Source organism: Octopus sinensis, linkage group LG8 (assembly GCF_006345805.1).
Source record: "Octopus sinensis linkage group LG8, ASM634580v1, whole genome shotgun sequence".
NCBI lineage: Eukaryota > Metazoa > Mollusca > Cephalopoda > Octopoda > Octopodidae > Octopus > Octopus sinensis.
The window spans coordinates 76405927-76425081 of NC_043004.1; the positions used below are offsets into that span (position 1 = coordinate 76405927).

General features: G+C 40.7%; 1 protein-coding gene across 5 annotated transcripts in view; it reads right to left on the reverse strand.

The window, feature by feature from the left end:
* Positions 1–537: 537 nt before the first annotated feature.
* Positions 538–19155, reverse strand: part of LOC115215017 — a 32166-nt gene continuing 13548 nt past the window's right edge. For 2 of the 5 annotated variants that reach the window (XM_036505478.1, XM_029784138.2), the window contains one exon: positions 5569–5958. In XM_036505478.1, coding sequence (XP_036361371.1) covers positions 5752–5958 — 207 coding nt within the window. In that variant the 3' untranslated portion in view covers positions 5569–5751. Of the gene's footprint in view, positions 586–5512; positions 5531–5568; positions 5959–19155 lie in introns of those variants that run through there. The other 3 variants (XM_036505479.1, XM_036505477.1, XM_036505480.1) reach the window with 3 other exon arrangements.

Here is a 19155-nt window from a genome sequence, read left to right on the forward strand (position 1 = left end):
GCTATAGCAGAAGACATTTGCCAAAGGCGCCATGCAATGGTATTGAACCTAGATCCATGCAGTTGGGAAGCAAGCTTCTTACCACGCAGCCATGCCTGTGCCCTATGGTCGTAGTTTCAAACTTCACAATTCAAAATGGTGATTACTTTGTTTTCTTTGCCTCTGAGCAACACATATGTCTCTGACTGCTTTAGACAAACAGACAGAAAACCAAGATAGAGATGTACTTCACAGCTGAGTGGTTTGCGGCAAGGGAGGTTATCCAGCTGTGAAAACAATTTCTCTGACTGTAAAAACAATTGAAAGCATGGAAAAAAATGGATGTATAAAAAATAATGAAAAAATAAATAGGAAAAGAAAATGTTGTAAGAGGAAGGAAATGAGAATTTGGAATGTTCATGGTTTTCCTAAGGTTATTTTTTGTGATATTAATCAAGAACTTTCAAGGTCCCAGCATCCATCAGCTGGATTTTCAATCATACCACTAAAAGAAATGCCTTCGTTCTGATGCGTGTGTGACAATGTGTAGATATCTACACTTTTATGTAGATCTGTATGTGTGTGAGCATGTGTGTGTGTGTGTGTGTATACATATGTATATGTATGTAGGCTGTCTATAGGTGAAGGTGTGGCTGTATGGTAAGACATTCGCTTCAGAACCACATAGTTCTGGGTTCAGTCCCATTGCGTGACACCTTGGGAAGATGTCTTCTACTATATATAGCCTAAAGTCTTGCGAGTGGATTTGGTGGAAGGAAACTGAAAGAAGCCCATCATCTGTGTGTGTGTTTGTGTTTTTGTCTGCTTGATCACTAGTGTTGGTGGCAGCAGCACCAGTAGTAGTGGTGGTGGTGGTGGCGGCGGCGGCGGCAGCAGCAGCAGCAGAAGTGGTGGTGGTGGTAGCAGTAGTAGTAGTAGTAGTAGTAGTAGTAGTAGTAGTAGTAGTAGTAGTGGTGGTAGTAGTAGTAGTAGTAGTAGTAGTGGTGGTGGTGGTGGTGGTAGTAGTAGTAGTAGTAGTAGTGGTAGTAGTAGTAGTAGTAGTAGTAGTAGTAGTAGTTAGTAGTAGTGGTGGTGGTGGTGGTGGAGGAGGCGGTGGCAGCAGCAGCAGCAGAAGTGGTGGCGGTGGTGGTGGTAGCAGTAGTAGTAGTAGTAGTAGTAGTAGTGGTAATGGTAATGGTAGTAGTAGTAGTAGTAGTAGTAGTAGGCAGATAGTAACAGTAACCTAGGTGGGACCGTAATTGCTAACAGAGATGATTGTAGTGAGAAAATAGTTGCAACAGCAGCAGAAAAACTAGGTGAGACATTAAGAAAGCTGACACACCTGCCAGCCACAAGGTGTCTTTATGTCCACCCCCTACCGCTCCACCCCCTCCCTCTCTCTCTTTGTATAATAAAAAGTATGATGACACTACACGACAATGAGACTCAGGTGTGAAACAAGAGTGACGGCTGGGGGTATATGATGGCATAAGAGGCACACGAGCATATTGGAGGCACAATAATTTCAGCAGCGCATTTTTTAGCTTTTAGCTTTTACTTGTTTCAGGCATTAGACTGTGACCATGCTGGGGCACCACCTTGAAGAATTTTTGGTCAAATGAACTGACCACAGTACTTATATTTTTTTTAAAATCTGGTACTTATTCTCTTTTACTGATCTCTTTTGCTGAACTGCTAAGTTACAGTGGAATAGTGGCAAGAGACAAGCACAGGCACACACACATACATATGATAGGCTTCTTTCAGTTTCCGTCTACCAAATTCACTCATAAGGTTTTGGTTAGCTTGAAGCTATAGTAGAAGACACTTGCCCAAAGTGCCATGTCATGGAACTGAACCCAGAACCATGTGGTCGCAAAGCAAGCTTCTTACCACACAGCCACACCTGTGCTACATTCAGAAAATAGCGAGCGATTAAGGACAAAATTAGCTTATGGAAGGCCCAACTTCACAAAAAGAACCCAGGTTGATTTTTTGAGTTAATTACTGTATCTGATGGCATCTTAACAGCCATCGGATACAATAATTAACTTGGGTCATGGACTGAGCTGAAGTGAAACAAGAACATGTCTGGGGCAATGAAGGCATTAACCAATGTTTTCAGGGGAACTGAGTTGTACTGATGTGGATACCCGCCTCCTCATCATCTTTTTAACGTCTACTTTTCCATGCAGCAATGGGGCAGATGTTGTTTACTGAAGTAGATTTTCTATGGCTGGATGTCCTTCCTGTCATCAACCCTCAACTGATTCCAGAATATTGAAAATGAATTGGACACTGCTTGTATAATGGTAGTGAGTTGGCGGAATCGTTACCGCATTGAATGCAGTGAGCTGGCAGAATTGTTAGCACGCCGGGCAAAATGCGTAGCCGTATTTCGTTTGCCATTACGTTCTGAGTTCAAATTTGACTTTGCTTTTCATTCTTTCAGGGTCGATAAATTAAGTACCAGTTACGCACTGGGGTCGATGTAATCGACTTAATCCGTTCGTCTGTCCTTGTTTCTCCCCTCTGTGTGTAGCCCCTTGTGGGTAATAAAGAAATAGGTGACACTCTTTTATAACAATCATGTGATGTCAAGACAAGGACATACAAACACACAGACACATACACACACAGATAAACAACCAATAACTGCTCAGCAAATAGGCAGTGTTTTACAAGTGTCAAAAATTTCAATAACCAACACTGGAATGAGGTTATGGTCAGTCTAGTGGTTTATCTTTAATTCCTGCTAAAATGTCTTTTATAAAGTGTGGACATGATGAAAAGATCTTGTTCTTGGTATTTATATAGTTCTGGAGGTTCTTAAGATTTTTAAGAAAAGATAGTTTTTCACATGTGCATACAGTTCATCTTTTTGACTTATCAATATAAGGTCTGGTCTTTCAGTTTCCAGAAAACAAATTCACTCTCAAGATGCAATGCAATGCAGTGGAGCTGAACCCAAAGCCATGTGTTGGGAAGCAAACTTCTGAACCACACAGCCACATCTGCACCTTGTAACTGCATAGAAATAACACATAAAAAAAATACCAAATGCTGACAGTGGCTAGCATCACTGGTGGATGAAAAGCAAGGAAAACACAATAAGAAATGATGATATCATCATCATCATCATCATTATTTAACGTCCGCTTTCCATGCTAGCATGGGCTGAACGATTTGACTGAGGTCTGGCGAACCAGATGGCTGCACCAGGCTCCAATCTTGATCTGGCAGTTTCTACAGCTGGATGCCCTTCCTAATGCCAATCACTCTGAGAGTATAGTGGGTGCTTTTATGTACCACTGGCACGAGGGCCAGTCAGGCAGTACTGGCAACGGCTACGCTCAAATGGTGCTTTTTATATGCCACTTGCACAGGAGCCAGTCCAGCGGCACTAGCAACGACCTCGCTCAAATGTTTTTTCATGTGCCAGTAAGGCCAAGTGCACAGAGTAAAAAGTAGCATACTGCAGACTACCTATGCTCATGACTCCAACAGAAACTGATGATAAAACACAAATAACTGTCATAATTTTCTCTAAACTAATTTGGGGTTACGAACCCTTAAATGAAATTGTCGTCAGAAGTATTAAGATTCCAGCTCGGTCATTTTATTCAACATTTGCAGCATGGAAGACACACATATGCCACTCAATGACCCACAAAATCTGTTAACTTAAATATTGATCATTTGGTACTAAAATTTTCGCTGCATGAACTGCAACCTGGTCACTGACATGATCTCACTGCGCCTAATTTGTGAGGTTGGTGGTCTATATGCGTGTCCCTTTCTGTGGAAGAACATAGGCTCGAAACGTAAAAGACTTTTTCTATTCCTGAGCATTATACTAATACATCTGTTTGTTTTGTACCACACCTGTCTTCGCCTTTTGCTTTTTTCATAAACTCTCCCTATATATATATATATATATATATATATATATATACACACACACACATACATACATACATAGAAAGACAGACAGAGAGATGTTCAAGGACCGTTTGCATTTTTTCTCTATAGATCAGTCATTCTTATTGGCTGCTCATGACTGGTTACTTGACTGGGATATTTGGCTGTTTCATGTTTTCTCTCTTCCTTTGATGTTGTGTACAATGACCTGGGTCTAACACAGCTCCATTGCAACTCTCTCTCTCTCTCTCTCTCTCTCTCTCACTGACACTCTTCCATTGTTTCTTCCCCAACACTTAGCTCAGAAAAAATAACTTTTCCTGGTTTAGTTTTCTTACATTAAAAATGATAGTAATTTATTCACAATAACTGACTCCATCTCAGCAATTCCCTCCCTCGCACAGTTGAGCATTTATAATAACAGCTGGTTGCGATAACGATCAAATTCCTTGCACAAGGTTCATTAGCCTCATATATAAACTGCATTCCTGTTTAATTTTTCTCTTACAATATTGTGCAAAATGCATAACTTAAACACGAGTTAATAGAGTATATAGAACAAGCTTCCACAGTCCGCTGAGACCAAATTACACCCACAAGATATTCACATATAACAAATGAATACACACACACACACACATAAAGATTATCATCATTTAATGCCATCTTTTCTCTTCTAGTATAGATCAGACAGAATTTGTTGAGGTGGACTTTCTATAGCCAGATGCCTTTCCTGTCAATAACCCTCACTAGTTTCTCACTAACACTTCTCCAAGGCCAAGCATGTTCCCTCAGAAGATTGCAAATGAAGGACACTGCTTGTATGATGGTGACACTCACAACTATCACCCAATGCCAAGGCAAGGAGACAGAAACACACAGAGGTGTCTAGATATCTAACAGTATGCATGAGAATACATACATAAAGCAAAACTTACAAATGTGCACACGCATGCATACACATACACACAAACACACATTGTTTTGTTCGTTCCTTCTCAAGCCATGCCTGGCTCATAAGGGCCGGTTTCCTTGGCGTATAGGTTCCCCACCTGGACGGGACGCCGGTCCGTCACAGGTGAGCTGCAAGACGCAGGAGGAAAAAGTGAGAGAAAATTGTGGCGAAAGAGTCAGCAGAAGTTCGCCATCACCTTCTTGCCGAAGCCGCGGTCTGAGACTCAAACCCGCAATCCCTCGACCGCGAGTCTGCTGCTCTAACCACCAGGCCATGTGCCTCCACACATACATACATGCATACAAAAAATACCTTGTTGTTGATGTTGAAATTCCAATGAAGGAGCCTTGGATCTAGGTTAGAAACCAGCTCATTCTCTATTGGCAAGAAATCTTGAAATAAACTGCATGCATGCATGCATACATACATACATACATACATACATACATACATACATACATACATGCATGCATACATACATACATACATACATGCATGCATGCACTCACACACACTGGGTCTCTTTCAGCTTTGTTCTACAAAATCTATTCACAAGGCTTTGGCTGTCTGAAAGCTATAAAAGAAGTCACTCGCCCAAAATGGCACACAGCAGAATTGAACCAAAACCATGTGGTTAGAAAGCAAACTTCATGTGTTTGTGTGTGTGTGTGTGTGGTGATCACAATCCTACAAATAACAAGCAAAACAATCAGTAAATAAGTAAAATAAATTTATTTTCCTTACAGAAGAAATAATAAATACAAAGAAACAATGGACACCTTCATTCTTGGGGTTCTACAAAGTTTAGGAAAACCAATAATATTTTTGAGAGTTTGTGTTTATATATGTGTATACATAGGTGTGCCCGTATGCATGTGTGTGTCTGCGTGCTTCCCTCAGTTATTATGACGGAGTGGTTTGGGCAGACGTTTGCTTCTCTTCGGTGTTTGAACCTCTCGGAGAAAGCAAGCTTGGGTTTGATATGATGTATTTCTCTTCAGCCTCTTTGCAGAGGTCATCGTGTTCAGCTCCGACAGCCCATAAGGTCTCGAGGTCATACAATTCACGGATGTGTGGAAGAAATATGTGGAGGGCAATATTACCTAAAAATAGAAAAATTTTATGAATCAACATCATGGCAACATCAATAACAACAGCAACGGAAAAAAAAAAACTGGCATTTCTGTCAGTTACGATGACAAGAGTTCCAATTGATCCGATCAATGGAACAACCTGCTCATGGAATTAGCATGCAAGTAGCTGAATACTCCACAGACACACATACCTATTTCTTTACTACCCACAAGGGGCTAAAAACAGAGAGGACAAACAAGGACAGACAAATGGATTGAGTCGATTATATTGACTCCAGTGCGTAACTGGTACTTATTTAATCGACCCCGAAAGGATGAAAGGCAAAGTCGACCTCGGCGGAATTTGAACTCAGAACGTAGCAGCAGACGAAATACCGCTAAGCATTTCGCCCGGCATGCTAACGTTTCTGCCAACTCGCCACCTTTCAGCAAGACACTTTATTTCTCATTACTCCAGTTCACTCAGCTGGCAAAAATGAGTTGTACCTGAAGACACACCTACCCATAACATAATTTTTAGAAAGATTCAGTGTGATACAGAATGTGACAAGGCTGGCCTTTTGAATTACAGGTATGACTCATTTTTGCCAGCTGAGTGAACTGGAAGAATACGAAATACAGTGGCTTGCTGAAAGGCACAATGTGCCGCCAGGAATTGAACTCACAACCTTATGATCATGAGTCAAATACCCTAACTGCTGAGCCATATGCTTTCGACAACATCAACAACAGCAACATCAATAACAGCAACAATATCTGTAACAACAGAAGGTGGCAAGCTGGCAGAAACGTTAGCACACCAAGCAGAATGCTTAGCAGCATTTCATCTGTTGCTATGTTCTGAGTTCAAATTCCGCTGAGATCGACTTTGTCTGTCATCATTTCGGGGTTGATTAAATAAGTACCAGTTACGCACTGGGGTCGATGTAATCAACTTAATCCGTTTGTCTGTCCTTGTTTGTCCCCTCTGTGTGTAGCCCCTTGTGGGCAGTAAAGAAACAGGTATTTTATCTGTTGCTACATTCTGAGTTCAAATTTCATTGAGGTCGACTTTGTCTTTCATCCTTTCAGGGTTGATAATTTAAGTACCAGTTGCGAACTAGGGTTAATCTAATCGACACCCCCCCCACCTCCCCAAAAAATTTCGGGCCTTGTGCCTAGAGTAGAAAAGAATATCTGTAACAACAGGAATGCCAGCAGCATCAACATTAGTACCAAATCAATATCAATAAGCACCATAAGAGTAAAGGGGGAGGTTGACAGCAAATCAATGGAAGGACTTCTGGGAACGTAAGAAGAAAAGAAACCACAAAAGCACAACTGAAAGAGGAATTTGAAGATGCAGAGCTACCGGACAATTTTGACAGAAAGTGTCAACAAACCTCACCATTTCTAGGCATAGCTCAACATAATTCATAAATAGCCATACACACACACACACACACACACACACACACACACAAACACACACATAATGGGCTTCTTTCAGTTTCTTTCTCCCAAATTCCCTCTCAAAGCTTTGGTCAGCCCAAAGCTATAGGAGAAGACACTTGACCAAGGTGCTGCACAATGGAACTGAACCTAAAGCTCTATGATTGAGAAGCGAACTTCTTAACCATAGAGCCATGCCTGTGCCTGCAGTGGTTCCTAAATCCATTACCATTTCAAAGTTAGCCACACTCAAATGGTGCATTTTACATGCCACCAGCACAGGTGCCATACATACATAAGTAAATACACACATACATACCAGAGAATGGGCTTCTTTCAGTTTCCAGCTACCAAATCTATTCACGAGAATTTGGTTAGCTAAAAGATATTTTAGAAGACAACTGCCCAAAGTGCCACGCAGTGGAAATGAACCCAAGACCACATGATTCGCAGTGTGCATGTGTATGTGTATGTGTGTGTGCATATACATATGTATATATATATTTATATCTATATATAATCATCATCATATACATGTGTGTATGTGTGTGCTTGTGTGTGTATATGTGTGTATATATATATACGCAGGAGTATATATATATATAGGCGCAGGAGTGGCTGTGTGGTAAGTAGCTTGCTAACCAACCACATGGTTCCGGGTTCAGTCCCACTGCGTGGCATCTTGGGCAAGTGTCTTCTGCTATAGCCCCGGGCCGACCAATGCCTTGTGAGTGGATTTGGTAGACGGAAACTGAAAGAAGCCTGTCGTATATATATATATATATATGTGTGTGCGTGTGTGTGTTTGTGTGTCTGTGTTTGTCCCCTAGCATTGCTTGACAACCGATGCTGGTGTGTTTACGTCCCCGTCACTTAGCGGTTCGGCAAAAGAGACCGATAGAATAAGTACTGGGCTTACAAAGAATAAGTCCCGGGGTCGATTTGCTCGACTAAAGGCGGTGCTCCAGCATGGCTGCAGTCAAATGACTGAAACAAGTAAAAGAGTAAAAAAGTATACATATATGTGTGTGTGTGTGTGTGTGTGTGTGTGTGTGTGTGCATGTATGTATGTATGTATGTATGTATGTATGTGTATTCAAACAAAGACGTGACAACTGGACGTTCAGCTGCGTCAAGGGTGACAGGACCAAGAATCTGTCAATGTCTGCTCGTGACTGAAAAAGCACCAGAAACAATTAGCAAGACTATGGGCGCCTGTCTGCAAAATTATAATTTACTTTCAAATGATGGCGTAATAATAATGCACTGGTCACCCTCTGAAAACTGCATGTGTTGGTGTGTGTGTATTTCTTTGCACATGTGTGCATATAAATATATGTGTATGATGACATACATGTGAATGTGTTCTCTGTGAGAACACTACACACACACACACACACACACACACACACATATATGGTGGTGCCATAATAAAAATGCACATAGCAGCCTCTAAATAATCTGTGTGTGTGTGGTACCATAAGTGTGCATTCTTTGTATGAACACACACATACATACATACATACATACATACATATGTGTGTGTGTGTGTGTGTTTGTGTGTATGGTGCCATATAAGTGTGTGTAGTCTTTGTGAACACACACACATACACACACAGATACACAAACACACACACATATATATATACATATACATACATATATATATATATATATATATATATATATATGCTGGTGCTATAATAAAAATGCATGCAGTACCCTCTGAAAAGTGCATGTCTGTGTGTGTATGTGTATGGTACCATTTAAGTGTGTGTATTCTTTGTGTGAACACACACACACACACACACACACACACACACACACACATGCAAGCACATGCTATTCCAATGTTAAATTATCATTTATTTCTCTTATTCTGGCTTCTTGTTATTTAAATTCCTGAAACAGCTCAAGAGATTGTATAGTTATGCTGTAGGATTTCCAAACAGATTTAATCCTGGGAAATATTAAATGATTAATTGAAAGGAATCCTCCATCAGAGTATTAGAGAGAGAGAGAGAGAGAGAGAGAGAGAGAGAGAGAGGGAGAGAGAGAGAGAGTTGTGCTGTTTCCTAATTCCAAGACAATAGCTGTGAGTTGGTATTAAGTTGAGTGATGTAAGGAGATTAAAGCTTAAAGATGATTGATTATCGACTGGAAATGATGTGGACGTCTTGACTGGAGATTTTGGAGATTAGAGGGGAAGAAGAATGGAGAGAGAGAGAGAGAGAGAGAGAGAGAGAGACAGAGACAGGTAGAGAGAGAGAAAGAAACAGAAAGCCACAGGTAGAGACAGGGAGACAGAAACTGAGACAGTGAGAAAGAGAGTAGAGGAATGAGAGAGAGGAAGAGAGAGTGGGAGTGTGAGAAAGAGAAAAAGAGAAAAGAGAGAGAGAAAGAGTACAAGAGAGAAAGAGAAAGAGAGGAGGAATGAGAGAGAGAGCAGGAGGGTGAGAAAAAGAGCGAGAGGAAGGGGAATGAGAAAGAGAGAATAAAAGAGAAAGAAAGAAAGAAAGGAATGGAGGGAGTGCATAGTTCCTCATCAAAAGTGCAACCAAACCATTTTGTAATTTGTAGGCTTTGAACAGAAACAGAAGTGATGGAATTGGAGCTTTTGGCATTGGGTGGTAGGGGTGTGAGGGGTGAGAAGCTCACTTTGCAGCCATGAGGCTTTGGGTTCAGTCCCACTGTGCAGCACCTGTAGAGATCCTGCCAGGAAAGAACAGCTGCAGCTGGGGCAGCTCTCTGGCTTGCCAGTTCTTGCCAAACTGTCCAACCCATGCCAGCATGTAAGATAGACATTAAATGATAATGTTGATGATGATGATGATGATGATGATGATGATGACAGTATTGGTTGGCTCGGGGCTATAGTAGAAGACACGTGCTCCAGGTGCTGCACGGTGGGACTGAACCGAAATCTATGTGGTTCAGAAGTGAGCTACTTAACCATGCTGCCATGCCTGAGCTCCTATTTCTTCTATTTGAAGGAATTTTAGACTGATTACAACATTTAGGTGATCTTTTTTTCTTTTTTTTTTTTAATATTTTTCTGTATACATATCTTTGGATAAATATTTGGATGCTGCTGTGGGCCAAAAAAAAAATGGAGCACAGGGGTGGGAGTAGGGTTCTAGGCTAAGGTAAACATCATCACATGATCTCAACCCAAAATATTACCCCTGTTAATACCAAAAAACTACCACCACCATCTCAACTATCGGCACTGCTGCCACCGCCACCACCACCACATCTGATAGGTCATTAGGTTTATCTAGAAAACCCATCCTCTTCATGAAGTGAAAAGGTAGAGAAAAAAGGGCTAGGGGTAGAGCTGGAGGTAGGGTTGGAGGCAGGGCTGGGGGCAGAGTTGGGGGTGACATGTTAGGGTTAGGGTTTTTCAAAAATTTTTTTTTTCAACTCTGGAAGCCATTTTTGGCTAATTAGAGAGGGAAATGTTAAGCAGGAGATAGAAATATTATAAAGTGTAAGAGAGGAAAGGAGGGGAGGGAGAGAGAGAGAGGGAGTATAAAAGAGAGAGAAGCAGAGAGGGATAAAGAGACAGTAAAAGAGAAAGAGAGAGAGAGGGAGAAGAAAAAGGGAGGGGGAGATGAACTAAGTGAACAAAAATGAAACGAAATTCACTGCCAGCCCCACCCCCACGGGCATATGTATGTGTGTGTGTGTTTATACACAATATTGTGAATGTAATGCCGGTTTGTATGTATGTATGTATGTATGCACAATAAAAAGATAACATGTTGTCAACTTGATGTGAGAGTCCCATGAAAGGGAAGAATGCTACTGTTATTTAGCCCTAGGAAACACCATTTCCTGTTGGACTTGACACATTTCCTGTGTCCTTATGTTTTCAAAGGCAGACAGGCATCGACAGCTAGCAAGCCAAGCTACTCCAGACTGATGATGAGCAATGATTCTGAAACTAGTCTCTGAATGCTGGTTTTGTTGGGTGGAGGTGCTTGTCTTCACTTTGAAGACATAAGGAAACAGGAAATGAGTCAAGTCCAACAGGAAACAGTGTTTCCTAGGGCTAAATAACAGTAGCATTCTTCCCTTTCATGGGACTGTCACATTAAGTTGACAACATGCTATCATCAAATCAGTTATTGTTGTTATTTTTCTGAAAACCAGGATGTCCACAAAGATTTTCTCCTGACTACACTTTGGAAACACCAACCAATGTTATTCTGGATGTTTTTCATTGCCAAAACACTGAGCTCAACTCCAAAGTATGCTGCAACATCGTCTGATACACTGTGCTGTAATGCATGTACAGAAAATCTTATGCAATGAAAAAACTTTAGACATCCTCTTGGAAAACTAACTTCATCACCAAAATCATCATCATCATAATCATTTAACATCTGCTTTCCATGCTAGCATGGGTTGGACGGTTTGACTGAGGTCTGGTGAACCAAACTCCAATCTGATCTGGCAGAGTTTCTACAGTTGGATGCCCTTCCTAACGCCAACCACTCCACGAGTGTAGTGGGTGCTTTTACGTGCCAACAGCACGAGGGCCAGTTTGGTGGAACTGGCAACAGCCACGCCCAAATGATACTTTTTATGTGCCACTTGCACAGGAGCCAGTCCAGCAGCACTGGTGACGACCTCACTCAAATATTTCACATGCCACCAACGCAAGTGCTAGTAAGGCAAAGCGGTAACGATCACGCTCGAATAATGTGCTTAATGTGCCATCGGCACGAAGGCCAGTTTGTTGCTCTGGCAACGATCTCACTCGTATGGTAGTCTTAGCGCTCCACTAGCAATGGATGCCAGTCACCGAGTTTGATTTCGACTTCGATTTCGATTTCACTTGCCTCAACCGGTCTTCGCAAGCAGAGTTTAGTGTCCAATGAAGAAAAGGCATGCATAAGTGGACTGGTTACACCCCTAGCATAGGCCATGTGCGAATATAGAAAAATTTTTGGAGTGATCTGAAGAATTACTTTGCCATGTTTAATAAGAAAACATATTATTGTGCCTGTGTTTGATTTGATATCAAGATTGGGAAAAAAAAAATCGGCCTTGTTTGTAAAAACTTTCGACTTGATTTTGCAAGCCAATTCCATTGCCAATTCCATTGCCAGGCCACTGTGTGAGTGTATGCATGTATGTGTGTATGAATGTGTGTGTGTGTGTGTGTGTGTATAATCTATATACAATTTCATATACAACTCAAGGAATAAAACAGATAAGTGAAAAAAAGAAAACTTCTCCCATCACACAAAAATTGGTCTTTAATACCAATACTACTAGCGACTGGCATTTGGTAGGCTTGTAAACTTTGCACAGGGATCTCCCCACACACACACATATACACACACCTCACCCCTTAATACTTTTCAAGGACTAACTTGGGTGAAGGAGAACAGATAGAGTACACATGTGCGTGTGTGTGTGAGCCAGGTGTGGGTTAGACCTGCCACCAGGCATTAAATTAATTAAGATTACACCAATTCATCTTCGGTACACCAGCTAGTAGTAGCAGTAACACACGGTTGCTATCAAATTAACTTTAGCAATGTGATCTTTCTTCGCTACTTGCTAAGAAAATAAAAAAAAATATTAGAAATTTATAAAATATTTTCTCCAGTTTTTCTTCTCTCTCACTGTATTGTATTTTTTATTTTTAATTTAATTTTTTTTTAATAATGATTAATTAATACATTAAATATGCTAATGTATACTCTTTACTCTTTTACTGGTTTCAGCCATTTGACTGTGGCCATGCTGGAACACCGCCTTTAGTCGAGCAAATCGACCCCAGGACTTATTCTTTGTAAACCTAGTACTTATTCTATCGGTCTCTTTTGCCGAACTGCTAAGTTATGGGGACATAAACACACCAGCATCAGTTGTCAAGCGATGTTGGTGGGGGACAAACACAGACACACAAACATATACACACACGTACATATATACATATATACAACAGGCTTCTTTCAGTTTCCGTCTACCAAATTCACTCACAAGGCTTTGGTTGCCCTGAGGCTATGGTAGAAGACACTTGCCCAAGGTGCCACGCAGTGAGACTGAACCCAGAACCATGTGGTTCGTAAGCAAACTACTTACCACACACCCACTCCTACGCCTATAGGATTGTATACAAACAATCTCTGGATTAAACATGTTAATTCTACTTAACTAACTAATAATCCCTGCATTAACTACAGTAATGCTAACTTACATTGATAATCCATGTCTTAAAGACATTAACGCTAACTTAACAATAATCATCATCGTAGCGTAGGAGTGGCTGTGTGGTAAGTAGCTTGCTTACCAACCACATAGTTCCGGGTTCAGTCCCACTGCATGGCACCTTGGGCAAGTGTCTTCTACTATAGCCTCGGGCCGACCAAAGCCTTGTGAGTGGATTTGGTAGATGGAAACTGAAAGAAGCCTGTCGTATATGTGTATATATATGTATATATGTATGTGTGTGTATATGTGTGTGTGTCTGTGTTTGTCCCCCCAACATTGCTTGATAACTGATGCTGGTGTGTTTACGTCCCCCGTAACTTAGTGGTTCGGCAAAAGAGACCAATAGAATAAGTACTAGGCTTACAAAAACGTCCTGGGGTCGATTTGCTCGACTAAAGGTGGTGCTCCAGTATGGCCACAGTCAAAATGACTGCAACAAGTAAAAGAATAAAGAGTAAAAGAGTACCATGTAAAGTTTACTGTCCACACTGGCGTGGGTTGGACGGCAAGTCCAGGAGGCTGCACCAGGTTACCTTAAATAATATATTAGCATCCATCTGCCATTTGCCATCCCTATGTCCAGAGGTCAGCTGGCCATGACTCCCCAGTCCCTTCTGTGTTGTACTGCATGCATACAATCAGCCAGGCTCTTGCTTGTCCAGTTCATCTTTTTGACACTATCAGTCCACAAACGTCTTTGATGACCTCTTGCTCTCTTCCCCTCAACATATTCAGTCAGGATGGTCTAGGCACATTGAATGTCCTAGATATATGATAGCCACACACTGGGAAACATATCCAGCCATGGAGCAATAATCAGACCTTGCTTGGACTGGGAGAGGAAGGGCATCAAGCTGGAGAAAATCTACCTCAATGAGATCCATCTGACTCATGCCGGCACAGAAAAGTGGACAATAAAGCAATGCTGCTGCTGTTGTTGTTGTTGTTGTTAAGCAACAAGACGGGTAAGGGTGATGGTCTAGGGCTTAGGGGCGGGAGACCCCAGACCTTGGAGAAAAAAAAACTTTGGTCATCTTGTTGTAGTCAAGGGCTCTTCGTTGACACCCGACACCACTGGGAGGTGGCCCTCAAAGTCGCTGGAAATGGAGATCTCCAGGTCCAAATTCTTGAACGGCTGCTACTGCTGCTGCTACATCTGATGATCACGATTATGATGATCATGATGATGACAATGCATTCTATGTAACTACTACATGAAACTCTGTGGTTTATCTTTTTTTTTTTTTTCAATTCATGACAAGAGAAAGAAATTACATTCATTAAAAAAAAAAACTAGTATGCAACCCAGTTAGATATTTAGTTCTCATTTCATCAATTACTGGTTGGCAAGGAGTGGGTTATTATGAAAATTAATATAAAAGGAATTCACAGAGGTCGTTGCTCCAGATATATGATTTATAGTTCAAGGATCACTGACTGACTTTAAAAAACAGGCTGCAGCATTTTAGGTAAGCATCAGATACGACAAATACATCCAATGTATGACAGCAAAGGAGATATGGATGTAAGCAAAATTGCTCTGGGACGCTAGAAGAGATCCTTCCAGTCTTCCATAAAAGAAACATGTTGGACCACATGGGGGAAATATTACTTTTGCTTGGAAACAGCAGAAGGTTGGTGACAGGGAAGGGCCCCAAGGGATAGAAAATCTGCTGCAATGAATTCTGCCTGATCCATGCAAGCATGAAAAATTGAACATAAAGAAGCAATGGTGTGTGTGCATATATATACATACACACACACACATATATATATATCATCATCATCATCATCATCATATATATATATATATATATATATATATATGACAAGAAGAAAATGGAGAGTTTTAACAGATAAACATCAATTTATCAATGTATTGTCACCTACAATTGTTTCTATATCCAAGTCATTCAAATATATAACATCACACACATATACAGGCATATATATGTGTACACATACATATAAATATGTATATATATACAGATAGATAGATACACACATACATACATATAAATACACATACACACACACATACATACATATATATATATGATGATGATGTGATAATGATGATGATGACAGGCTTCTTTCAGTTTCCGTCTACCAAATCCATTCACAAAGCTTTGGTCAACCTGAGGATATAGTAGAAGGCACTTGCCCAAGGGGTGCCATGCAGTGGGACTGAACACGGGACTACGTGGCTGGTAAGCAAGCTACTTACCACACAGCCACTCCTGTGCCTATATATATATATGCACATACACACACACACACACACACACACACACACACATATATGCACACATATCATCATCATCATCATCATTTAATGTCCAATTTCCATGTGCTGGCATGGGTTGAACACAGGTCCATTCAGCCAGGACTGATGAAACAACAACAGCAACCACCACACCCAACCACCACCACCACCACAACCACCAACACCGTAAACAACTAAGAAATTATTTCATATGTCTTTTACATTCTGACTTTTACTTGTTTCAGTCACTGGTCATGCTGGGGCACTGCCTTGACAGGTTTTTAGTCAAATGAATCAACCCAAATACCTTTTTTTTTTGTTTTTGAAAACCTGGTTCTTACTCTATCATTCTCTTTTGCCAAACGACTGAGTTACAGGGACATAAACACACCAACACCAGTTGTCAAGCAGTAGTGGCGAACAAACACATACACAATGACTCACATACACATCTATCTATATATGTATGTGTATGTGTATATATATATATATACATATATTGGTAAAAACGGTAAGAAAACAAAAGAAAGAGAGCTCAGTATTATGTAAATAGAGGAATTTATCTGTAAATAAATATAATACAATATGAACTTTTAACCTTATCATAATTAGTGACCATTTGAATTAGGGCTTTTGTATAAACAGCGGTCTATAACACAGTAATTTCCCTTTGTATAACGGCCCTTTTTCATAGCGTTTTTCAGATGGCCGGATAACTGAAGAGATGGTGGTGTGGATTTCCACCTCGGCATCCGAAACTCAGAGTTTTATCTTGGCTACCGAACAATTGTCACATATTATATTTACAGATATATATATATAAATATATAATTTCAATACAGAGCAAATAATTCAGGAGAAAATATTTGCAAAGATATCATTGGCTCTATTATTATCTAGTGTAACAAGTTAGTGTAATTATATATATATATATATATATATATATATATATGATGGGTTTCTTTCAGTTCCCATCTACAAAATCCACTCACAAGGCTTTGGTCAGCCCGAGGCTATAGTAGAAGACACTAGCCCAAGGTGCACGTAGTGTAACTGAACCCAGACACCCAAACACTTGGGGTTGGGAAACAGGCTTCTTACCACACAGCCACACCTACGCTTGTTACATAACACAAAGATAAATAAACAGAGCAAAAATCAGAAAAATGAATAGTAATGTCTGAAAAAGAAAATGTGATGTTTTATGGCTTTTGTAGATGGGACTGGCATTTTTTTTTGTCATGTTTCTCTTTCTCTTTTTCCCTTGTTACAACTTTAGAACAATATAGCACTAATACATTATTACACAAAAATAGTAACAAAAAACATAAAGACAACTGGAATGTATCCCAGTTTAGTTTTACACAAAAACAACCACAACACAGTCCTCGTCCTCCACAAAGCTTTCAATGATGAATTCCTCATGTTCATCACAAATTCTTTTTTCATAAAAGGGTGAATATATTATCATATATATAGATATATATCTTTGCACACAAACACACACCCACACATATATACATAAAGAATATATATATTATATATAATGTGTATATAGGTGTGGTAAGAAGCTTGCCTCCCAATCACATTGGTTTTGGGTTCAGTCCCACTGCATGGCACCTTGGGCAAATGTCTTCTGCTAGAGGCTTGGGCTGACTAAAGCCTTGTGAGTGGATTTGGTAGACGGAAACTGAAAGAAGCCCATCATACATGTGAGTGTGTGTTGTCTTGTCTCCCAAAACTGCTGGACAACCGGAATTGGTGTGTTTACATCCCCATTACTTAGCAGTTCAGCAAAAGAGACTGATAGAACAAGTACCAAGCTTAAAAAAGAATAAGTACAGGGATCAAGTCATCTGTGACCCTGTATCATCATCATTATCATCATCCTCATAATTTAACATCTGTTGTCCATGCTGGCATGGGCTGGATGGTTTGATCATGGCTGGTAAGTTGGAAGCCTGCACCAGACTCCAGTCTGATTTGGCATGGTTTTCTATGGCTAGATGCCCTTCCTAACACCAACCACTCTGAAAGTGTAACGGCTGTTTTTACATACCACCAGCCTGGGTACCATTTCCATGACACCAGTATCTGCCACGACTGCAATTTTGCTTGGCTTGATGGGTCTTCTTCTCAAGCACGAGATAATGCCAAAGGTCACGGTCATTGCCTCTGTGAGGCCTAACACTCAAAAGGAACTCAGCCTCTTTGCCTCCATGTGGCCCAACGCTCAAAAGGTGCCCTTTAAGTGCCACCAGCATGATAGATAGTTACATGAAACCAGCATTGGCCATGACTACAATTTCACTTGGCTTGATGGATCTTCTCAAGCACAGCATGTCCCCAAAGGTCTTGACCAGTTTAAAAGTAAAAGTCAAAAATATGGGTTATATATATATATGGTCATGCACGACTGAAGCAGGGCGGTGGGGTGTCTTTATACACACACACACACATATTTCCATATAGAAACACATACCACATATATATATATATATATATATATATATGGTGTCTTTATACACACACACACATATTTCCATATAGAAACACATACCACATATATATATATATATATATATATATATATATATATATATGTGGTATGTGTTTCTATATGGAAATATGTGTGTGTGTGTGTGTATAAAGACACCCCACCGCCCTGCTTCAGTCGTGCATGACCATGGGATTGTTCTTAGAAAGTTACCCTCCAAGGCACAAACCCAGGTAAGGTTGTTTATGGAAGACCAGCCTCCCCTCTCCACGCCACCAGTGTTATCCAAGGGAAAGGCAAAGGGGCCGATACAGCTTGGCACCAGTGACATTGCAACTCATTTCAACAGCTGAGTAAACTGGAGCGACATGAAATAAAGTGTCTTGCTCAAGAGCACAACACACAGCCCGGTCCAGGAACTGAACTCACTACCTCGTGACTGTGAGCCTGATGCTCTAACCACTGAGCCATGCACACGCACACACACATATTTGTAAGATGGGCTTCTTTCAGTTTCCATCTACCAAATCTACTCAGAATACTTTTGGTTGGCCTGGGGGGGGGGCTATATTACTGACACTTGCTCATGGTGCCACACAGTGGGACTGAACCTAAATCTACATGTTTGCAAAGAGAGCTACTTAACTGCAAAACCATGTGTGCACGCATGTATCTGTGTACACACGTGTGTGTGTGTACATGTTTTGTGTGTGTATGCTCGTCTGCATGTGTGTGTGTGTGTATATACATCATCATCATCATCATCATCATTTAGCGTCCG